Below are 20,385 nucleotides of genomic sequence, written 5' to 3' on the forward strand. Positions count from 1 at the left end.
TCAGTAAGTGATGTCCCTGGTTGTCCCTGCAGCTTTAAAGCCTCACAGAAAATACGAGGTGACACCTCAGTGCTGAGAGCTAACAACCAGCAGCTAAATCCCGCCCGCCACTATACAGTCCGGCAAGTTCAACAATAATAGAGAAGCACTCAGTCACCAGTAGGGGGAACCAGAGGACATCAGGGGCGGTACGGGAATGCAGGCAGGAACAGAGTGTACCAATAATACTCAGGGGGGGGAGCTGGGAGTTACACGCACGCCAAATAACTTGCTGCCTGTCACTCGTGGAGGAAGCCATGGACAGTGAGGATGAGACAGTGGAGGAGACTGTAGAGGGTGAGTGCTATTGTGTCGGCATTTACAGCCTGAGTGCGACTGTCAATGGCAAACTGGGGTCCAATGCATTAGCAGCTAGCGGACAGATGGAATAGGTGCGAGATAGAAAGTTAGACAAATGAGCCACACAAATCCTGTACTTATAGAGGGGCTGACGGGGTAGCAGGGGATTCTTTACTCCATTGGAGGCGGAGGTAGCGCTTAGCAGCCGGGCGGTCACTAGTGCGCTTATAGCTGTATAAAGTAATGAGTCGGGATCCAGTCCATAGAAGGGAAGGGCGGATCACATGCAGGCCGGCCTTACACAGATTGGTCCTATTACGCCCAATCGGGCCCTGCGCCAATGGGGGGCACGCACTACAGCCCAGAGCTTTTACATCCTCCCCCACCAATGTCCTGTGCTGCGCATAGAGCCCTGACAGCCTTACAATCGCTGACCATTCCCTCCCTGCTGCAGCTCCTCACTTACTGATTTAGCAGTTCTAAAGCAAGTCAGAGAAAGGAGCTGCAAAAGGAGAGGGGGGGTTGGTCGGTCAGTGACAGAAGCTGCAGCAGGGAGGGATGGCGGGTCTGCCTGCACGAAATTCCATCCGCTTAGGGCATACACCATCCTCTTTGCTCGCCCCCCTCCCTTCAGCAGATTTGTAAAAGTCCAGGTACAGCCGCTCAGGGATTGGATGGGCTACGGGGAAGTTTGAACAAGCTATCCAATCCCTGTGCAGCTGTACCGGGACTACAACTTCCAGCAAGAACTAGCAGTATGTGCGGCAATCCTGAGATTGTGCAGGTAGGGACTGACTGTTACATGGGTTTTAATGGCTAATGTAGGGGAGTAATATTAAACGAGGGACTGGGAAAGGTGAAGCAATAAAGGAAAGTGTATGCAACACACAGTGACAGATGTTGCAAAAAAAATGATTTTGCCAAACTTATAGTAGACTCTAGGAAAACTTGATGAAAATGACATTTACCTTCTATGTTCTAAAACCTTGTGGGGGGAGTCTCAAGCCACCTGATTAGCCCTAGCACACATTCTGGCATATTGGGATCTTTGGGATTCCGGCTTTTTTGTAGTTTGGACCTGTTGCTGAATGTGTACCCCTGGAGTTATTCCCCTATACTAAGCACAATTCAGCAGGAACAGACCCCTAAGTTTGCTCATAGCATGTACAAAGAGATACCGTAAATTAACTAGAAAGGGAAGTTTGAGAACAAACTTCATGTTGGGTTGAGAAACGTGAAGTAACTGAATGTAATCTGATCTGTTGTTGGCTCCGCCCACTTTTTCTAACCTTGGACCCAGTGACTAGCTCTGCAAAGTTTGGGGACTTTAGTATTAATATTTAAAGAATGGCAGCAGTTTAAAGGAACAATAACACCAAAAAATGAAAGTGTATAAAAGTAACTAAAATATAATGTGCTGCTGCCCTGCACTGGTAAAAGTTGTGTGTTTACTTCAGAAAGTCTACTATAATTTATATAAGTAAGCTGCTATGTAGCCATGGGGGCAGCCATTCAAAGGAGAAAAGGCACAGGCAAATAGCAGATAACAGATAAAACACCATTGTATTCTACAGAACTTATCTGTTATCTGCTATGTAACCTGTGCCTTTTCTCCTTTTTTCCAGCTTGAATGGCTGCCCCCGTGGCTACACAACAGCTTATTATATAAATTATAGTAGTGTTACTGTAGCAAACACACCAGTTTTACCAGTGCAGGGCAACAGTGCATTCTATTTTTATTACTTTAAAGCTCTTTCATTTTTTAGTGTTACTGTTCCTTTAAATTTAAAAATGTGAAGTCTATAGGTGAAATCGGATTGGCTGTTGTTGGCACTGCCAACTTCTCTAAACTTGGAACATAGTCTACCAGTGACAAACTGTGCAAAGTTTGGGGACCCTGACATTAAACGTGAGAATGGCAGCAATTAAAATTTCCCCACTGAAAAGAAATGTGATTGGCTTTTGGTGGCCCTGCCCACTTTTTTTTCTAACCTTGAGTACAAAGTCACCCAGGGACTTACTGTGCAAAGTTTGGGAACCCTGGCATCAAACCAATAAAATTTAATAGGTGAAATCCGCCCACTTTTGGGCATCCAACAATCATCATTCAGGCTGACTATGTGATTCAAGTTTGGAGGGAGCAACCTCAAAGCTGTAAGATTGGCATCAGTTTCAATTTCCCCATAAAAGTCAATGGGTGAAATTTGATTGGCTGTTGTTGGTCCCTCCCACTTTGGGGCCATCCAAGAAATGTAGCTGTTTCATTCGGGGTGACCCTATGGTTATGTTATTCAAGTTTGGGGGCTGTAGCTTCAAAGCTGTAAGAGTGGCAGCAGCTTGAAAATCTTCCCTGTTAAAGTCAATGGAAAAATTGGGGTGTTCAGAGGGGCGCCACAAAAAGACGGGGGGCCGGATCGCTTAGAAAAGCACAAGCAACCTGCTCCGCTATAGGGCGAAGAAGTGTGGGGTGCTGTACCCCTAAAACTGTAGGAGGAGTAGCGTTTAGAAAATGGGGGGGCGCTAAGAATAAGAATAAAAAGTGGAAGACTAAGCTGAAGTTGAAGAACAGTATGTTGGGTTTTTCAACCCAACACAATGACAGCATTGGTATTTTCTTTAATATTTACCAGAAGGGTAGTTCTTTAAAAAAATGCACCCTATATTTAGATATACAGGTATAGGACCCATTATCCAGAATGCATACATCCATTTTGTGTGACAGTTTGGAAAATGTAGTGGTTATTATGCAACATTTTTCCCACGCATGCTTTTTCAGTTCAGATTTTTTAGTAAATGTATAACATTTGTGGAAATTCAAATTTATTTTTTTTTTTTTTTTTTTTTTTTTTTTTTTTAAATGAGAAAAAGTAGTTTTAGTAAATCTGCCTCTGAGAATTCTTTATAATGATATCATACACAGGTCATTTAAGGCGTTTGAATATTGTATACATCTCCCATCTTATAATGGGTGATCGTGCTGTACTAATGAATAGAAATGAGCCAGGCCCCTGATAAACTTTTGTCAGCGTTGCATCCTGTGAGGGCATTGCCTTTCACCCAGACAGTGCCACTGCCAAACTAATTTTGTTTACTGGTAGAGGAGAGATGTGACTGTGCTGTGAAAGCAGACAGAGATTAGACAGACAAGGGATAAAGCGGCTTAGACTGGAAATATAGTGCTAGAAGAAACAGTCAGTAAACTATCCCAGGGCTTTGTGACCTTTTCTCTCCCTTATAATGGGACCCATATACTCTTTAGTGGCAGTAAATATGAAGGATGGGGTGTGGGGACAGAGGTTAATGGGGTGTAAGAAAGTGGGATAATATTTCCTGATTGGGGGTAGTTTGTTTGTTGTGGCCTAGTAATCCAAGAGCACAGAACCGATCTGTAATGGAATATCTCTGGAACCCTCTGAATGACCTAGAAATCAGAATTTGATTTAACATTTTCCATCAGTTGATATCTGATTCACACAGTGCCATTAATACTAAAAGTGTCTTGTCATTTCTATTGTATCAGACTCACAGATAATTATGCCTTTACATTTGGGATTCTGTAGGGAAATATAAAAAGGGAGAGAAAAGAGCTGCTTTACCAGGCCACAAATTGGCAACTTTCCCCATGACCAATATATATGTACAGTTTGGCCACGAATACCTTTACCTCCACCTGTATGTTCAGGACCTCTGGCAAAGGAAACCATGGCTTTAAATGTGTTTTTTTTTTAATTGTTATGCTCTCTACTGTCTTTTTGTAATCTATTTTTTGTGCATGTACTGGGATTAAATCAAACACCATTAATCGCACAATTGATCTTGAGAACATGTCATCTGTGCTTGCAAAGTCGAGTTAAAATGAATATATATGCATGCAGATATTCGCTATAGATTAGCACTGTAAAACATTTCCTATGTAGTGGGCAGTAAACTGACATACTGCATGTTTGCAGGCTGGATTATATTAAAATCATTATTTTATACTCCACAGTCTGTGGGGCCCATTGTGGCTTTAAATATCATACATCCAGCCCTCAGACCTCCAGTTGGCCAGCTTTGCTATAAATAATGCATTTTATGCTCTTCTTTTATCTGCACATGAATTTACATTTTGTCTGCTTGCAAAGTACTGTATGTTCTCTCAGAACAACATTTAGCCTTTAATTTCATGCTGCCGAACAACAACAATTAACTGAATGTAAAAGTATGGGTAGAATTCTAGCTCTAGCTCTCTATGTGGCATGTAATCTCATTTCAACTATATAACATATATCTCCATATTGGGATAAATACAGTTCAAACAGAAGTTCACACATTTAACTTCCAGTTGCAATGGCACATGGGATGATTTTGTGTGTTTTGTAGGTAGTGGTGATTAATAGCTCCAAAGGTAGGGGCAAAATGCTTGAAAATTGCCTTTTATTCACTTTCTACAGTTGCACCCATGCTCACAACCAATCACTTGTCAGTTGTGATCAATGATTGTATTCACTCTTGCAGGCAATTGCTATTAAATTGAATAGGACCAATTTCAAGTGTTTTGTCATCACCACCATAGATGCCTAAATATCCTCACTGACTTTAGACCAGCCTGTCTTAGGTGTTGGTGGGGTAGACTTGTGTGAGGGGCAGTACAGTAAGTAGAAAACGGCATATAAGGAAGCAGCAGAGGGGGTGGCAAAGTGATGGCATTTAGGCATAACGTGAAGGTACATGTGGGAAATTACAAGGGCAAGTGTAGTTCCAAGAGTTGTGCAGGGCAGTCATGAATTTTTATAATAATATTCTCTCAAATAAACAAACAAATGTCAAATAAATGTTACTGGTGACATAATGGGGGCAGGAATTGGAGCAAACCAGGAGAAACTGGGTTGCATGGGGGCATAGCTGGGTGGAATATGAGTGTATCAAAAACTAAATATTTGTGTATTTGTGACATTGTTGTTAAATATTTAATAGAGGCATTGACTAGTGTTTTAAAGTCTACGCCAGTGAAATGTTCCTGATAATGATGAAAATGTTAATGAGTTAAAATATTTAGCAAAGCAGATAGATGTCAGTTTGTCAGAATGTGTTTGGCTTTGGCACATTTACTTTCTTTGGATTATTGTCCTCAGCTCAGCAGTAGCTCTTGGTACTAACACAAGAGACAATCTGAATTGTCAATTCCTAATGCAAATTACACAAGGAAATTAACAATTCTACCCATTGTTTTCGGCGCTAGGACAAATTTATTATAGATCAGTACATTTTACTGATCAATTTAACAAACAGAAACTTTTTTGTGCAAATCTTGCTCAGATAGCATTCTGTTTCAGTTCTTTGGAGCATCTAGCACCCTACACACAGTCCTTACTACATATACTGTACGTGCACTGCCAGCTTCCCAACACTATTTCTTTGGCAAACCTCGATGCATCAAGAAAGAATAAAATAGAGACTGACCATAACAGTAGCTGCCAATATAAATGCATGGAATAAATAAGGTTTCAAATGTTTACCTGAAAGTATGAATGGAACTGAAGTCATTTACTGACTATAGGAGAAGCTAATAAAAACTTTACATTGTACGACAGTGGTTGTTGGAACCTTTTGGTTCAAGGTCCCCTTGGAGGGTCATTCTGTGTTCAGGATCACCCCAGTTACCTTCATGCTGAACCCCTTGGTACTGTTCCAGTGCCCCAGGGGACCTCACAGTCACAACACAGATTTGATTGTTATAAAAAGGTAGGGATAGTTCAGAAAATAAGTATACATTTTACAGAAAAGTATCCAATAGCAATTTGCTTTTGTTAGTCTTACTGCATTTAAACAGCTATAGTTCATTGTTAAGAAAATTATACTTTGTTATGATGCAGGTGCATGTCCATGGCTTTACCATTGTGTCTCTTATAAAAATGATTTGCCTCCTGTTATTTTATTCATTTATTATTTTGATTACATTTGTTTGATTTTGTGTGCATTTTTGCTACATTTAATCCTTCCACCATGCTATCTGTATTAACCAAATACGCATTATTTAATCCTCTTTATTATTTCTGGGAAGGCCTGTTGGATGATGACGGATTACCTCACGGGTTTTGCACTGTCAACTACAGCTCAACTGATCGGTTTGAGGGGCATTTTGTACATGGAGAAAAAAATGGACGTGGAAAGTTCTACTTCTTTGATGGAAGGTACGTGCATGTAATGCACCTTTTTTTTTTTTTAAGCATATATTGCTACATGCTGGAATAGCAGTTATGGTTTCATTTATTGTTTTTATTGTTTTATTAGGTGCACATCTGTATTAATATTACAATTACTATATATATATACATCAAACATAATAGATAAGTGTATACATCAAACATAAATATAGTATACAAATGCCGAGTGATACAGGAGGTACAAAAAGCCCTTGCTCATAAGAGCTTCCAATGCAGATAGTTGTAATTCAGCATCACCAGGATAGCCAATGGAGGATCTTTACTAAAACTCATTGCACTGTATGCACACATTATGTACAGGTATTGTACCTTTCTGGATAAGGGATCTTTCCTTCCAATAAGGATTAATTCTGTCTTAGGTACTGTTTTATTACTACAGAGAAAAAAGAAGTCATATTTAAAAATTTGAACAATTAAAATGGAGTCTGTTGCAGATGGCTTTCCTGTAATCCTGAACTTTCTGGATAACAGATTTTTGTATAACAGATCCCTATATTTGTATGTCTCTTAGAGTGACTTTGGTCTGCCAGCTTTGAGGGAAGGGGTAGGCAGGTAGAAAATATTAGGATTAAAAACTCAAGGCATCTTTTACAACATTAGTATATGAGCACGAGGGTCACACAGGGGCACTGCAGCACTAGTGATATGGCCCCCCTCGGCCCCTTCTGATGCAACAAATCTAAACACGAAAGGGGGGGACTAACTTGGCAGCCTCAGGCTCAGCTAGAACCCCTGAGGCAACGCTGGGGTGACAAATACATATAATAACTTTCTGGTTAATGCAAAGTAGTTAGGTGACAATGCACAGATAGTACAAATTGGTATTTTGGGGGAGTGACATTAAGCCTCATGTATACTTTTAAAGGGATGCTGTCATGATTTTTATGGCATGCTTCTTATTTCTAATTTACTTTGTTTACATAGTAAATAATTACCTCTACCATTTAAAATTTTGTTCTTGAACCAACAAATGTATTTTTTTTAGTTGTAATATTGGTGAGTAGGCGCCATCTCCGTGCATTGTGCCTGAGTCTGAGCTTTCAAAAGGAGCCAGCACTACACATACATACACTACATACATTCATACACACTCCTACTCCTATGTAACTGGAGGAGTCTCAAGCCAGACTTGGATTTCTTAAAGTGGACCTGTCACCCAGACATGAAAATCTGTATAATAAAAGTCCTGTTCAAATTAAACATGAAACCCAAATTCATTTTTATATTAACACTTCCAAACCCATTATAAAGGCATTTAAAAATCACAGCTGTCAATCATATATAGCTTGCCCCGCCTCTATGCCTTAGGCATAGAGGCGGGGCAGACAATAACTTTAGCTTTCCATTCAGCACTTCCTAGATGTCACTGCACATCTCACTTTTCCCCTCCCTCCTCCTCATATAATTGTGTAGCCAGTGCATGGGCCTGGGCATCTGGTCCCCCATTCTGGCACATAAACAAGATTTTGGCATGATACAAAGCTTGTCTTAATAACAGTGCCCACAAAATGGTGCCTGCCTGCTTGCTTTGATTGAGTAATTCCAAGACGGAAGGAAACAAGATTTATATTATTTATATAGAGTAAGTAAAGTTTATTTTGCTCAACTAACAATATAGAAAATAATTTGGACTTATTTCTTAGGGTGACAGGTCCGCTTTAAATTGAGTGCTATACTGATATACTGGGAGCTGCTATCTTGCTACCTTCCCTTTTTTCCGCTGATCGGTTTCTGGGAAACCGATCAGCGGTGATACCACTTGCAGCTCAGCAGTAAAGCATGACTGAAGTTTATCAGAGCACGGGTCACATGGCTGTGGCACCCTGGGAAATGAAGAATATGGCTAGCCCCATGTGAAATTTCAAAATATCTCTGTGTTTTTAAAACAGATTTCAATGCAGGATTCTGCTGGAGAAGCACTATTAACTGATGCATGTTGAAAAAAAGATGCTTTCCCATGACAGTATTCCTTTAAAGGAGAAAGAATGGCTAAGTCACTTCAGGGTGCCAAAATTTTAGGTACCCCCAAGTTACTTTAGTTGCTTACCTTTTACCCCTGGCTGGTGCCCCTGTTAGGAGAGAACCGCATCAGCCTTTCCTTCTCCTTTAAGTATATTGTTTTATTCCATATCTAGCTGAAACTTTATTTACTAAATTGAGAACAGATGATATACAGTATTGTTAACAAAAAAGCGTTAAAATTGGGGATGTAACTCTCCTATTGAAAAATAGGAGCTTTGGGTTGGAGCCATAACAACATACAGAACCATTCTGTTATTCCAAGTGTTGCTTTTGATTTATTTTACAAGATTTGCATTTTATCCAAAGAAATTATGAAAGCAATGCTTTGGCAGTTAGACAGTAACATTTATAAGAGGGTACAAGGTCTGTGAATTCCTTTAGTGCAATGAACCCTGTCTGTCGTGAAGCGTGTGGGATTTGGAATACATTGGCCTGGTGCCTGTGCAGCTGAGGCTGGTGAAACGCAAATTGTGTGTTTATAGAAACTCCAGAACTTGATAACCCTGCAATCAAATATATTATCTCCTGCCTTTTTTACCCGTGAGCAACATTCAAATATAAAAAGAGGTGGGCAGCAACACAAGCATAGGGGTGCCAAATAAAATAATATTTTATAATAATAATCTGGTAGCCCCTATATAGATTAGCATCCTACAGAAGGTTCTGTTTGGCAGTACATCTGGTTTTTATGCAACAAAAACTCATAAATTCATAAATAATCACCTGCTTTGAGGCCACTGGGAGCAACATCCAAGGGGTTGGGGAGCAACATGTTGCTCACGAGCCTCTGGTTGGGGATCACTGCTTTAAAGGATCAGTAACCTATTAAAACAAAAAGAAAAGGGGGGGGGGGGTTGCGGTTTATATGTTAAAAAAATGATTGCATAAAACAGCTTATATATCATTTTTTATTGAAAATATATTTTCTTATTACGTTTGCCATTGGATTATTCCATTGTAACACTGACACCATTTAAAACGTGTTAACATTCCTGTCACTTGTTTGTGAGCAAGATTGCACAATATCACAAAATATTGGCTCAAAATATTTATTAATATATTTATTCCAACTTTGATAAGGGCCTCTGATCATCTGTCAGGAAAAAAGGCCCAAAACAGTTATTTACTTTTGCTCAGCATGTTGCCTCTTTAATGATATTGTGTTCAGACTCCAGACCTGCAACCTGCTTGACCCACGGGTTTACCCTTAGGTCAGGCAGGTTAGGTTTTCAATTTGGGCAACTTTTGTTGGTTTAGGTTAGGTGGAAAAGCCTTCCTCTGCTCTCAAAGTTTCCCTGTCTTGGAACCTAAGGTGCGCACAAAAATAGCGTAGAGAATGAAAGATGTGGGTACGGGTTGGGTGTGGGACCTACAATGACAGCATTTTGCAGGTAAGGATTGAGAGCTGGTTAAGGTTTTGTGGGTTAGAGTCAGATAGGGGTTGAGTTTTTTCTGACCCACACATCACTATAATATAAGATCCATTTAAAGAATTCTACTATTCCTCTTGCTATTTTAGCTTCCATGGTTGACTATGGTGACGTGTTATGTGCTCATGGAATAGCTGTATTTTATTGGCATGGGGTGACTGCTAATTTTTTCTCACTCTCTCCAGCACTTTGGAAGGTTTTTATGTTGATGATGCACTTCAAGGCCAAGGGATTTACACTTATGAAGATGGAGGCTCGCTTCATGGCACTTATGTGGAAGGGGAACTAAATGGTCCAGCTCAAGAATACGACACAGATGGAAGACTCATCTTCAAAGGACAATACAAAGATAATGTCCGGCATGGAGTGTGCTGGATATATTATCCAGTATGATCAGCTTAGCAAGTATTTCAAATCTTAATTAGTTTATTTTTATATTCTTCACCTCTTTTGCATTAATGCCATCAGCCGCCTTATTTATTTATTATTTGTATTAAATTAACTGAAATTCAGCTAGAAGAGAATATCTAATCCTTAGGCTAAAAAAATCAATGGTCAAAACACCTCTATCCAATTGTCCCTGCTGTTTGAGCCTGATTACAACAGCATTCTGGACCCGCCCTGTGTGCCATTATCATACTACATTAACATTTAATTTAAACATGTTTCAAAGCAGAAGAAAAATACATTGGTGTGTTTCTTTGCAGGATGGAGGTAGCCTTGTGGGAGAAGTAAATGAAGATGGAGACATGACAGGAGATAAGGTAGCTTATGTCTACCCAGATGGTAGAATGGCACTTTATGGGAAATTTATTGATGCTGAAATGCTGGAAGGGAAACTGGCAATTCTTACTTCAGTTGATGAAGGAAAGCCGCACTTTGAGCTGGTTCCAAACGGTAAGTTCCTGGATCCATTCCTATATGGTCAGTATTAGATTTAATAGTTTACATTAGATATAAAATTGAACTTCAAGGAGTTTTTTTTTTTTTTTTTTTTTTATATATACCAATATATATTTTTTTCATTTACCCTAATATAGTCATGTAGTTTGACAGCGCTGTGAAATAAAATAGCAATAAGAAACTTATGAGAACTATGGGAGTTAAAAATAGCTGTAGTGACATGAATTTAATTTCCCTGTTGTGGTGTAAATGCAAGACATACATTTTAAACCCCCTAAACTGGGGGCCCCTAGCAGATGAAGTGTTTTCTTCCTGTATAGTTACACCCCCACTTCCTTGTGCTTTATTGAAAAGGTAGGTAACACATCATAGAAAAATGCAACTTATTTGGTTTCAATTTTCTTTTACAGGACCAGTTTATAATTTTGATAAATCAACTCCCTCCTGTATTTCTGTAAATCCTCTGCTCCCTGACCCATATGAATCAGAAAGGTATAGTATCACAATATATTTATATTTGTATATTTCCCACTGCTTTCTATGTTAATTTAATTTGCTTGGGGAGTTTCTTGGAAATGAGTGTGTGATATATATATCATATATATTTGCTGTTAGAGCTGGGCGGTATGACCAAAAATTTATATCACGGTATTTTTCAAAATTATATCGGTATCACGGTATTTGACGGTATATAAATAAAAAATAAATAATAAATATTGGTGGCCCCCCCCACCCCCCCAACAACCCCAACCCCAGCCCCCCCAACCCCCCCAGCCACAACCCCCCCCAACCCCCCCAACCCCAGCCATAACCCCCCCAGCCCCAGCCACAACCCCCCCCCAACCCCAGCCACAACCCCCCAGCCACAACCCCCCAACCCCAGCACCAGCCACAACCCCCCCAGCCCCAGCCACAACCCGCCCAACCCCAGCCACAACCCCAGCACCAGCCACAACCCCAGCACCAGCCACAACCCCCCCAACCCCAGCACCAGCCACAACCCCCCCAACCCCAGCACCAGCCACAACCCCCCAGCACCAGCCACAACCCCCCAGCACCAGCCACAACCCCAGCACCAGCCACAACCCCAGCACCAGCCACAACCCCAGCACCAGCCACAACCCCAGCACCAGCCACAACCCCCCCAGCCCCAGCCACAACCCCAGCCCCAGCCACAACCCCAGCCCCAGCCACAACCCCAGCACCAGCCACAACCCCAGCACCAGCCACAACCCCCCCAACCCCAGCACCAGCCACAACCCCAGCACCAGCCACAACCCCCCCAACCCAGCACCAGCCACAACCCCAGCACCAGCCACAACCCCCCCAGCACCAGCCACAACCCCAGCACCAGCCACAACCCCCCCAACCCCAGCCACAACCCCAGCACCAGCCACAACCCCCCCAACCCCAGCCACAACCCCAGCACCAGCCACAACCCCCCCAACCCCAGCCACAACCCCAGCACCAGCCACAACCCCCCCAACCCCAGCCACAACCCCAGCACCAGCCACAACCCCCCCAACCCCAGCACCAGCCACAACCCCAGCACCAGCCACAACCCCCCAACCCCAGCACCAGCCACAACCCCAGCACCAGCCACAACCCCCCCAACCCCAGCACCAGCCACAACCCCCCCAACCCCAGCACCAGCCACAACCCCCCCAACCCCAGCACCAGCCACAACCCCCCCCAGCACCAGCCACAACCCCCCCAACCCCAGCACCAGCCACAACCCCCCAACCCCAGCACCAGCCACAACCCCCCCAACCCCAGCCACAACCCCAGCACCAGCCACAACCCCCCCAACCCCAGCACCAGCCACAACCCCCCAGCCCCAGCCACAACCCCAGCACCAGCCACAACCCCAGCACCAGCCACAACCCCCCCAACCCCAGCACCAGCCACAACCCCAGCACCAGCCACAACCCCCCCAACCCCAGCACCAGCCACAACCCCCCCAACCCCAGCACCAGCCACAACCCCAGCACCAGCCACAACCCCCCCAACCCCAGCACCAGCCACAACCCCCCCAACCCCAGCACCAGCCACAACCCCCCAACCCCAGCACCAGCCACAACCCCAGCACCAGCCACAACCCCCCCAACCCCAGCACCAGCCACAACCCCAGCACCAGCCACAACCCCCCCAACCCCAGCACCAGCCACAACCCCAGCACCAGCCACAACCCCCCCAACCCCAGCACCAGCCACAACCCCCCCAACCCCAGCACCAGCCACAACCCCAGCACCAGCCACAACCCCCCCAACCCCAGCACCAGCCACAACCCCAGCACCAGCCACAACCCCCCCAACCCCAGCACCAGCCACAACCCCAGCACCAGCCACAACCCCCCCAACCCCAGCACCAGCCACAACCCCAGCACCAGCCACAACCCCCCCAACCCCAGCACCAGCCACAACCCCCCCAACCCCAGCACCAGCCCCAGCCCAACTTACCCAACTTGTGGTTCCTCCAGCGATGCGTCCTAGCGACGTCGCGTGCGCGCCGACGTCACATGCGCGCCGACGTCACATGCGCACGGGCGCAACCCGGATGTAATTGGATAAAAACTGCAGGAGGCGCGCATACCGGTATAGCGGTATGTTCAAAAATCATATCGTTTTTTTTTCAAAAACCGGTATACCGGTTAAACCGGTATACCGCCCAGCACTATTTGCTGTATACTTTTATGTTTCACTGCACTTACAGATTATTTTCTCTACAAAGTTTACTCTTACTGGCCTGCTGCACATGATTCTAAACCAATTTGGGTGGCACTTTATTTTAGCTTTAGGAAGAAGCTTATGGTATTAAAATTGTTAATCTTTTAGTGAAAGATTATGAATACTGAAACAAATTTTTTTTAGGGTTTAGTGTGTGCAGTGAACTGTACAAGTAAAGCTTTTCTTTTTTCCAATGTTATAGTAAAGGGGTATTTAAAAGGAAGCACAGGTTTGCCCACTACACATGACATTCAACAGTGGGGTATGCAGGAATGTATTTTTTCCTAATACGGCATCTCTTATGTAATTGCCAAATATATTATTTTTTGTTTGGATAAATCTGGTTAATTTTCTGAGATCCAGTAAAGGGTTTTATTGTATTTGTTCCTAGAGTGTATGTGAATGACTCTTTGATACATAATGCTGGAGAAGGCCTCTTTGCTAAGGTTGCATCAGCGGCTCAGACTGTAATGTCATTTTATAATGGTGTACGAATTACACATCAAGAGGTGGGTACTGTAAAAATGTTAAGCTTGACAATGACATGAATGGGAATTATGTTTGGTGCCTCTGTATGGATGCTTGTGGCAACCAATAGAAAAACATATTGCTCCTCCTCTTCATGGAGTAACTTTTAGATACAATTTGTAACCATTTATGCCTCTTTTCCCACTATTTAAACCTGATTATTATATATAGATATAGCTACATGCATTACCTTTTGAGTGCATGCAGTTACTAGCATTTTCCTTTTCATGTAGTTCATAATTCAAAATGGCACAAGTCCAACTTCTTAATTGTCCAAACACTGTGTAGCCAGCCACCAGGACTAAATTACTGGAACCATGTTCTTTATTGTGGTTGGTCAATTTTAGTTACAGCAGCCAACTATTGACCAGTATGTGATCCCCAAAAACCCTGTGATTGGATGGCTAGAATATGCAAAGGGTTAATAGCTGAATGCAAATAATGTAAATTTGATTTTGATGCTCCCCATAGCCAGCACAGATGTAGATTCACTTCATGATTGATGACCTACCACTTGTACAAATTAGATGTAATAACCTGGTACCAAGGGCCAGAATTTTTCTGGCCTACATGGTGATGGACTGATAATGGAAGGTAGTTTTGATCACTCCCCTTTTTAAAACCACACCCACAACAAACTACACCAATGTTATCACAAGAGCTTTTAAGACCATACCCACATTAATTGTGGTAGTGCAGCAAAAACCAAATGGTTGGTAGTTGGAATATCATCCTTCATTCATGTGTGAAAGAAGTTTATTACACAACTTAGGGACTATATGATGACTATTTACAAATTCTAACAAACTCACAGAACAAACCCCTGCCAGGTTCAACTCCCAGAAGCAGCATAGGGCAGGCAGAGCATGACACACAGGCAGCATAGGGCAGGCAGGCAATGGCACACACAGGCAGGGTAGGGCAGGCAGAGTATTGCAAACAGGCAGCATAGGGCAGGCAGAGTATGGCACACATAGGCAGCATAGGGCAGGCAGAGTATGGCACACATAGGCAGCGTAGGGCAGGCAGAGTATGTTACACACAGGCATCATAGGGCAGGCAGAGTATGGCACACATAGGCAGCGTAGGGCAGGCAGATTATGGCACACATAGGCAGCGTAGGGCAGGCCGAGTATGGCACACACATGCAGCATAGGACTGTGTGTGAAAAACTAGCAAAATGTGTAAAATTAATATCAAATCAATTGAATGTGTCATTTTTTTTGTTGGTGTAAAAAATACCTAATTGTTGTGTCACCAGGTGGATAGCAGAGAATGGGCCCTAAATGGCAACACAATCTCTTTAGATGATGAAACCGTCCTTGATGTGCCAGCACCATACAACTCATATTACAAATATTGTGCATCTCTGGGACACAAGGCAAACCATTCCTTCTCACCCAACTGTATGTATGACACGTAGGTATCACTTTTAACACAAATATATGTAACGCATATATATTTTTTTCCTTTTAAATGCCACATAAAGTAAACAGAATGATACTGACCAAATCCTGTTGTCACTATTTTTTAAATATCTGGCATATTAAGTGAAGAGACTACTTGGCTACTTTGTTTGTACTTTATTTGTAGGTTCTATATGAGTGCAAGTTATTATGTGAGTTCACCAGGGTTAAATAGAAAGGGGACTCCACAGCTCTCTGCTTAATTGTATAGGATTATGATGGGAATATTTATTAAAGGTGAAGAATAGACTTTAATAAATATGCCTCTTATAAACTTATACAAGTGAATAAATTTCTGTCTAGCAAGATCTTTTACCCTTGATAAAAATGCCACATTAATGGAATCGATATAAAAGGGCAGTTTAATAGATTGGCCTGTTCAATTGATTAAGCAAAATTTGATCAAAACCCATGTTTATCAGATCATGACAATCATGATCTAATCAGAATTGAGCATTCCTTATGTCAGCAGTCTGGATGTATTCCAAAAATCCTGTTAATATACGTGCCATTAAGAATGAAATATTTAAAGGGGAAGGAAAGGCTAAGTCACTTGGGGGTGCCAAAATGTTAGGCACCCCCAAGTGACTTAGATCGCTTACCTTGTACCCTGGGCTGGTGCCCCTGTTAGGAGAAAAAAGCACCAGCCCGGGGTACCTGTAGGAAGCGCTTCCTCTTTCTTCTGCCGGCGAAATCCGTCGGCTGGCGCATGCGCAGTAGAGTGAAAAGCCGACTTTCTTGTTTAAGTTCGGCTTTTCACTCTACTGCGCAAGTGAAAAGGAAGGAGGAAGCGCTCACTGCTACCCCGGGCTGGTGCTGTTCTCTCCGTACAGGGGCACCAAACCGGGGTAAAAGGTAAGCGATCTAAGTCACTTGGGGGGGCCTAACATTTTGCCACCCCCAAGTGACGTAGCCTTTCCTTCTCCTTTAAGCATTTGTGTGTATTCTATGTAACTATGTATTGCTTTTACTGCAGGGCAGCTGCTCATGTGCCAGTGCATAAAGAAGTACAAAACCTATTCATATATTTACAGATACATTATATATACACATATTAGCTCATTTGTAATGGTGTTTGGGAGGGTGGAAGGAGGCCCTTACGGGGGGGAAGGGGCAAAATAGGTAACAAGTAGGCTTTGTTACATAATAATTATAATTAATAATAGGAGTAATGCTTGTTCGTTTTTATATGTGATGCAGTGGTCAGGACTAGGGCCAGTGCCTAATTATGTATTACTTTTAAACAACTGCCTATAGATTGTTAGACACACATAAAATAGAGTTATATGTTTGAAATGTATCTGTATTTGAAACACACTTTATGTTGGCATACTATAATTGCAGTTTCTTAAATTGGATATAAAAATGTTATCTTATTATTTGCAGTTTTGTCCACCCTCGCTTTGGGCCCATCAAGTGCATCCGAACTATGAAAGCTGTGGAAAAGGATGAAGAACTCACTGTGGCCTATGGATATGACCATAGCGTTACAGGGAAAAATGGCCCAGAGGCACCTGAGTGGTACCAGCAGCAGCTGACAGCATTTCAAGCTACTCAGCAAAAGTGAACAGTAGTTTGTTTCGGTACATTGAGTAATAGGATCTATGCATTACATTTCTACAGAAGACTGATCATCCCAAGATTATTTTCACAGACCTGTCTCAAGACAGAGATTTTCTAGAGTATTAAAATGAACTGTTCTTGTAGTCAAAATATATCGTAGTTTTGTGACAGTGTTTAACCTTAAAAGGAAAAAAATGCTATTTAGCAGGTAATTGTGTTATTTTTTTTCTAATCCTTTTTTCCAGTGTCAAACATATACAAGGAAATAATAAGTCATTCTAGACCGTTTTTTCTTTGCTATGTATACATTTTAGGGCTCAATATATTGTCCTTTTTCGTGTATACATGCCTATTGTGATGGTTACAAGGTAACTGTATTTTGATATTCTAGATTACGCTAGTAGAACTTTTGCTGTTTAGGCTTTCTGGTTGAAATAACTGATTTGATCGCTTTTGTTTTATTAATTACCGGTATGCTGTGGAATTCTTTACTCATGATTGCTGGAATATTTATTTTATTTTATTTTGGTGTGTCCATAAAATAGTGTTGAGAGTTAACTATATTCTTTCATTCCTGTGACGAAAAATATGATCTGATCCATATCTGAATTATTACTCTCGAAGGCCCAAACAGCTCTGCAAGAAGCTCAGAATAAAGCAATGATTTAAAGTAGTCCCTCCAGCATTTGCAGGTTGCCAGTCTGGTTGTGGTTTCTAAAATGCAATTTTTAGGTTAAAAAAACCAGCAAACTACAATATTTGTTAGGGTGAAACCACACGGAGCTACTTGTAGCAGCTTTTAAAATAGACAATGCTGATCATTTACTGATAATTGTCTCTATGTGTGTTTTAGCAGAGGCAATTCTCAGTATTGTCTATGGCAGGGTATTTTCTCTGGTTTAGTAGCCATGAAAAAGCAGCTGCTGCTAGTAGCTCCGTGTGTCTGCTTAACCCCCATAACTATATTCCTTTTACACAACAGTATCTGATGTGTGTTTGTTGTTTTTAGGCAGTCTGAATCCTTGACAACCAATCTTGAAAAAGGAAATCATTTAAAAAAAATTTAATTATTTAATTAAAATGGAGTCTATGGGAGATGGGCTTTCCTGTAATTTGGAGCTTTCTGGATAACGGATCCCATAACTGTATTGAGAGAACTGACTTCAAAATAATATATTCTTTATTTTAAACAAAGCTTGTGTATATGATTTTAATATTAATTAGTATATTAATACTATATTTAACTAATGAACCAGTCAGTGTTATGACAATGACACATGGGTTATTGTGGCATTTTGTCTCCCTGGCTATTAGTAGCACATGGTTCCAGTTGCCTCAGATGTAAAGCACTTTTGTCCATGGCATAGCTGCTCGTTGGGCACCTTAAAACTCCAAATTGCCCATTCACGTTGAGATCCGCTCACTTGGCATATGTAGGGCCAAACGATCGAATTATAACGGGTGCAATGGGCGCAGTCGGTTCTGTCCTGTATTTAATGCAATGGCTGCCATTAAGTCTAAAGGTGGCCATACACGGGCCGATTGTAGCTGCCGATATCGCAACGGCTTGTTGATGCGGTCCCCGATCTGTGTAAATCTTTTAACCTGCCCGATCGATCTCTGGCCAATTTCAGGCCAGATATCGGTTGGGCATGCCCCTCGTTCCTGCCCCTACACGGGCCGATAAGCTGCAGAATCGGTCCAAGGGACCGATATCGGCAGCTTATCGGCCCTTTAGACTTAATGGCAGCCATTGCATTAAATACAGGGCTCTGCTGGTGTTTCTTAGCTTGCACATTTTAATGATATACAAGCTGGGGGCATCCGAGGAGATGCCTATGTACAACCCCCAGCTCTCTTAAGGCTAATGCCAGACGAGGCGTAGGACGGATATTTTCGGCAAGCGGAAAGCGCTTGCTGAACATTCCGCCCTACGCCTCCTACATGTGCCTGCACCCGAATGAATGAGATATGCTCGGGTGCAGGCACATGTAGCCGATATACGCATAAAAACGCGACTTTGCATTATCTCGTGTTTTCATGCGTATATCGGCTACATGTGCCTGCACCCGAGCGTATCTCATTCATTCGGGTGCAGGCACATGTAGGAGGCGTAGGGTGGAATTTTCAGCAATCGCTTTTCCGCTTGCAGAAAATATCCACCCTACGCCTCATCTGGCATTAGCCTAAGATGAACACAGGCAGTGCTTTATGGATCACTATTACCCTAATGACTTGGGGTTAGTTGACATTTCTGGGATTGCTTATCATTAATGAGATTAGGTAAGGTAATAGTAAATTCAGAACCCCATTGCTCTTATTATGATTGTGATGTATATTACAATCTGCCCCAATTATTTTATATATTCAGTGTATGAAATGATACTCTGACACTTGCAGATGTCAGCCTGTCTATAATATAGTTTCACCTTTGTCCTTGTTCTAATTGGCGTATAGAATATAGTACCCAAGTCACACTTACTGCTGGTGCTAAGGCAAACTACTGTACTACAGTTTCATGCTTAACTAGATGGAAATGGGGAGCGCTTTTGCCATAATTTTGTTTCAGGTGACAGTTGTTTCTTGTAAGGGCTCTGGCACACGGGGGAGATTAGTCACCCGCGACAAATCTCCCTTGTCGCTGGTGAGTAATCTCCCCAAAATGCCATCGCACCAGCAAAAAAAAAAAAAAAAAAAGGCGAAAAAATAAATCTTTGTATCGGTTTGTAGAGAAATTTAAATGTTTATCGAAAGAGAAAGACTTAACACAGACTTGCCCGTATTAAATAATGTATAACTTACTATGTTCAGCTTCCTGTGCATATTTATGCCTTATTATTTTGATGGGCAGATTGTTACAGTTGGTTCACCAGTGGGTATTATACCAGATCTGTGGCCAAGGAGAGTGGTGCTCAAAGGATCTCAACCAATATAAAAAAAACATGAAAAAGTTTAATGTAATAAAACATTTGACAATCAACACATAACATTTTTGAAGCAGTATCGGGCTACAAACTGTTCCAGAAGAGGCCTTGTAGACAACAAACTGAATGTACATTGGCCATAAAACAGAAAAATATATGTGGTGGGAAAACAAAAACTCATTACAATACAAACCTGGATAAATTGCATCAACAAAGAGGAACTGCGGCAACAAGTTAGAGGCTTACTGACAGGGACAGAAATACATTGCAAGATAAGT

General features: G+C 42.1%; 1 protein-coding gene across 2 annotated transcripts; it reads left to right on the top strand.

The window, feature by feature from the left end:
- The first annotated feature begins 207 nt into the window (after positions 1 to 207).
- Positions 208 to 18,377, top strand: setd7 (SET domain containing (lysine methyltransferase) 7). Of its 2 annotated transcripts, NM_001032339.1 has the most exon segments (9): positions 295 to 336; positions 6,383 to 6,512; positions 10,183 to 10,384; positions 10,705 to 10,894; positions 11,311 to 11,392; positions 14,018 to 14,135; positions 15,416 to 15,573; positions 17,007 to 17,948; positions 18,121 to 18,377. In NM_001032339.1, coding segments are annotated over 8 exon segments (1,101 nt in total). In that variant the 5' UTR covers positions 295 to 296; the 3' UTR covers positions 17,188 to 17,948; positions 18,121 to 18,377.
- The last annotated feature ends 2,008 nt before the right edge of the window (positions 18,378 to 20,385 follow it).

Source organism: Xenopus tropicalis, chromosome 1 (assembly GCF_000004195.4).
Source record: "Xenopus tropicalis strain Nigerian chromosome 1, UCB_Xtro_10.0, whole genome shotgun sequence".
In the NCBI taxonomy this organism is placed as follows: Eukaryota; Metazoa; Chordata; class Amphibia; order Anura; family Pipidae; genus Xenopus; species Xenopus tropicalis.

Excerpts from the sequence above, each read along its gene's own strand:
- setd7 (XM_012963846.3), top strand. The coding sequence starts at position 297 with ATGGACAGTGAGGATGAGACAGTGGAGGAGACTGTAGAGG. Across the intron at positions 6,513-10,182 it reads TTCTACTTCTTTGATGGAAG|CACTTTGGAAGGTTTTTATG; the intron begins GTACGTGCATGT and ends CACTCTCTCCAG. Across the intron at positions 11,393-14,017 it reads GACCCATATGAATCAGAAAG|AGTGTATGTGAATGACTCTT; the intron begins GTATAGTATCAC and ends ATTTGTTCCTAG.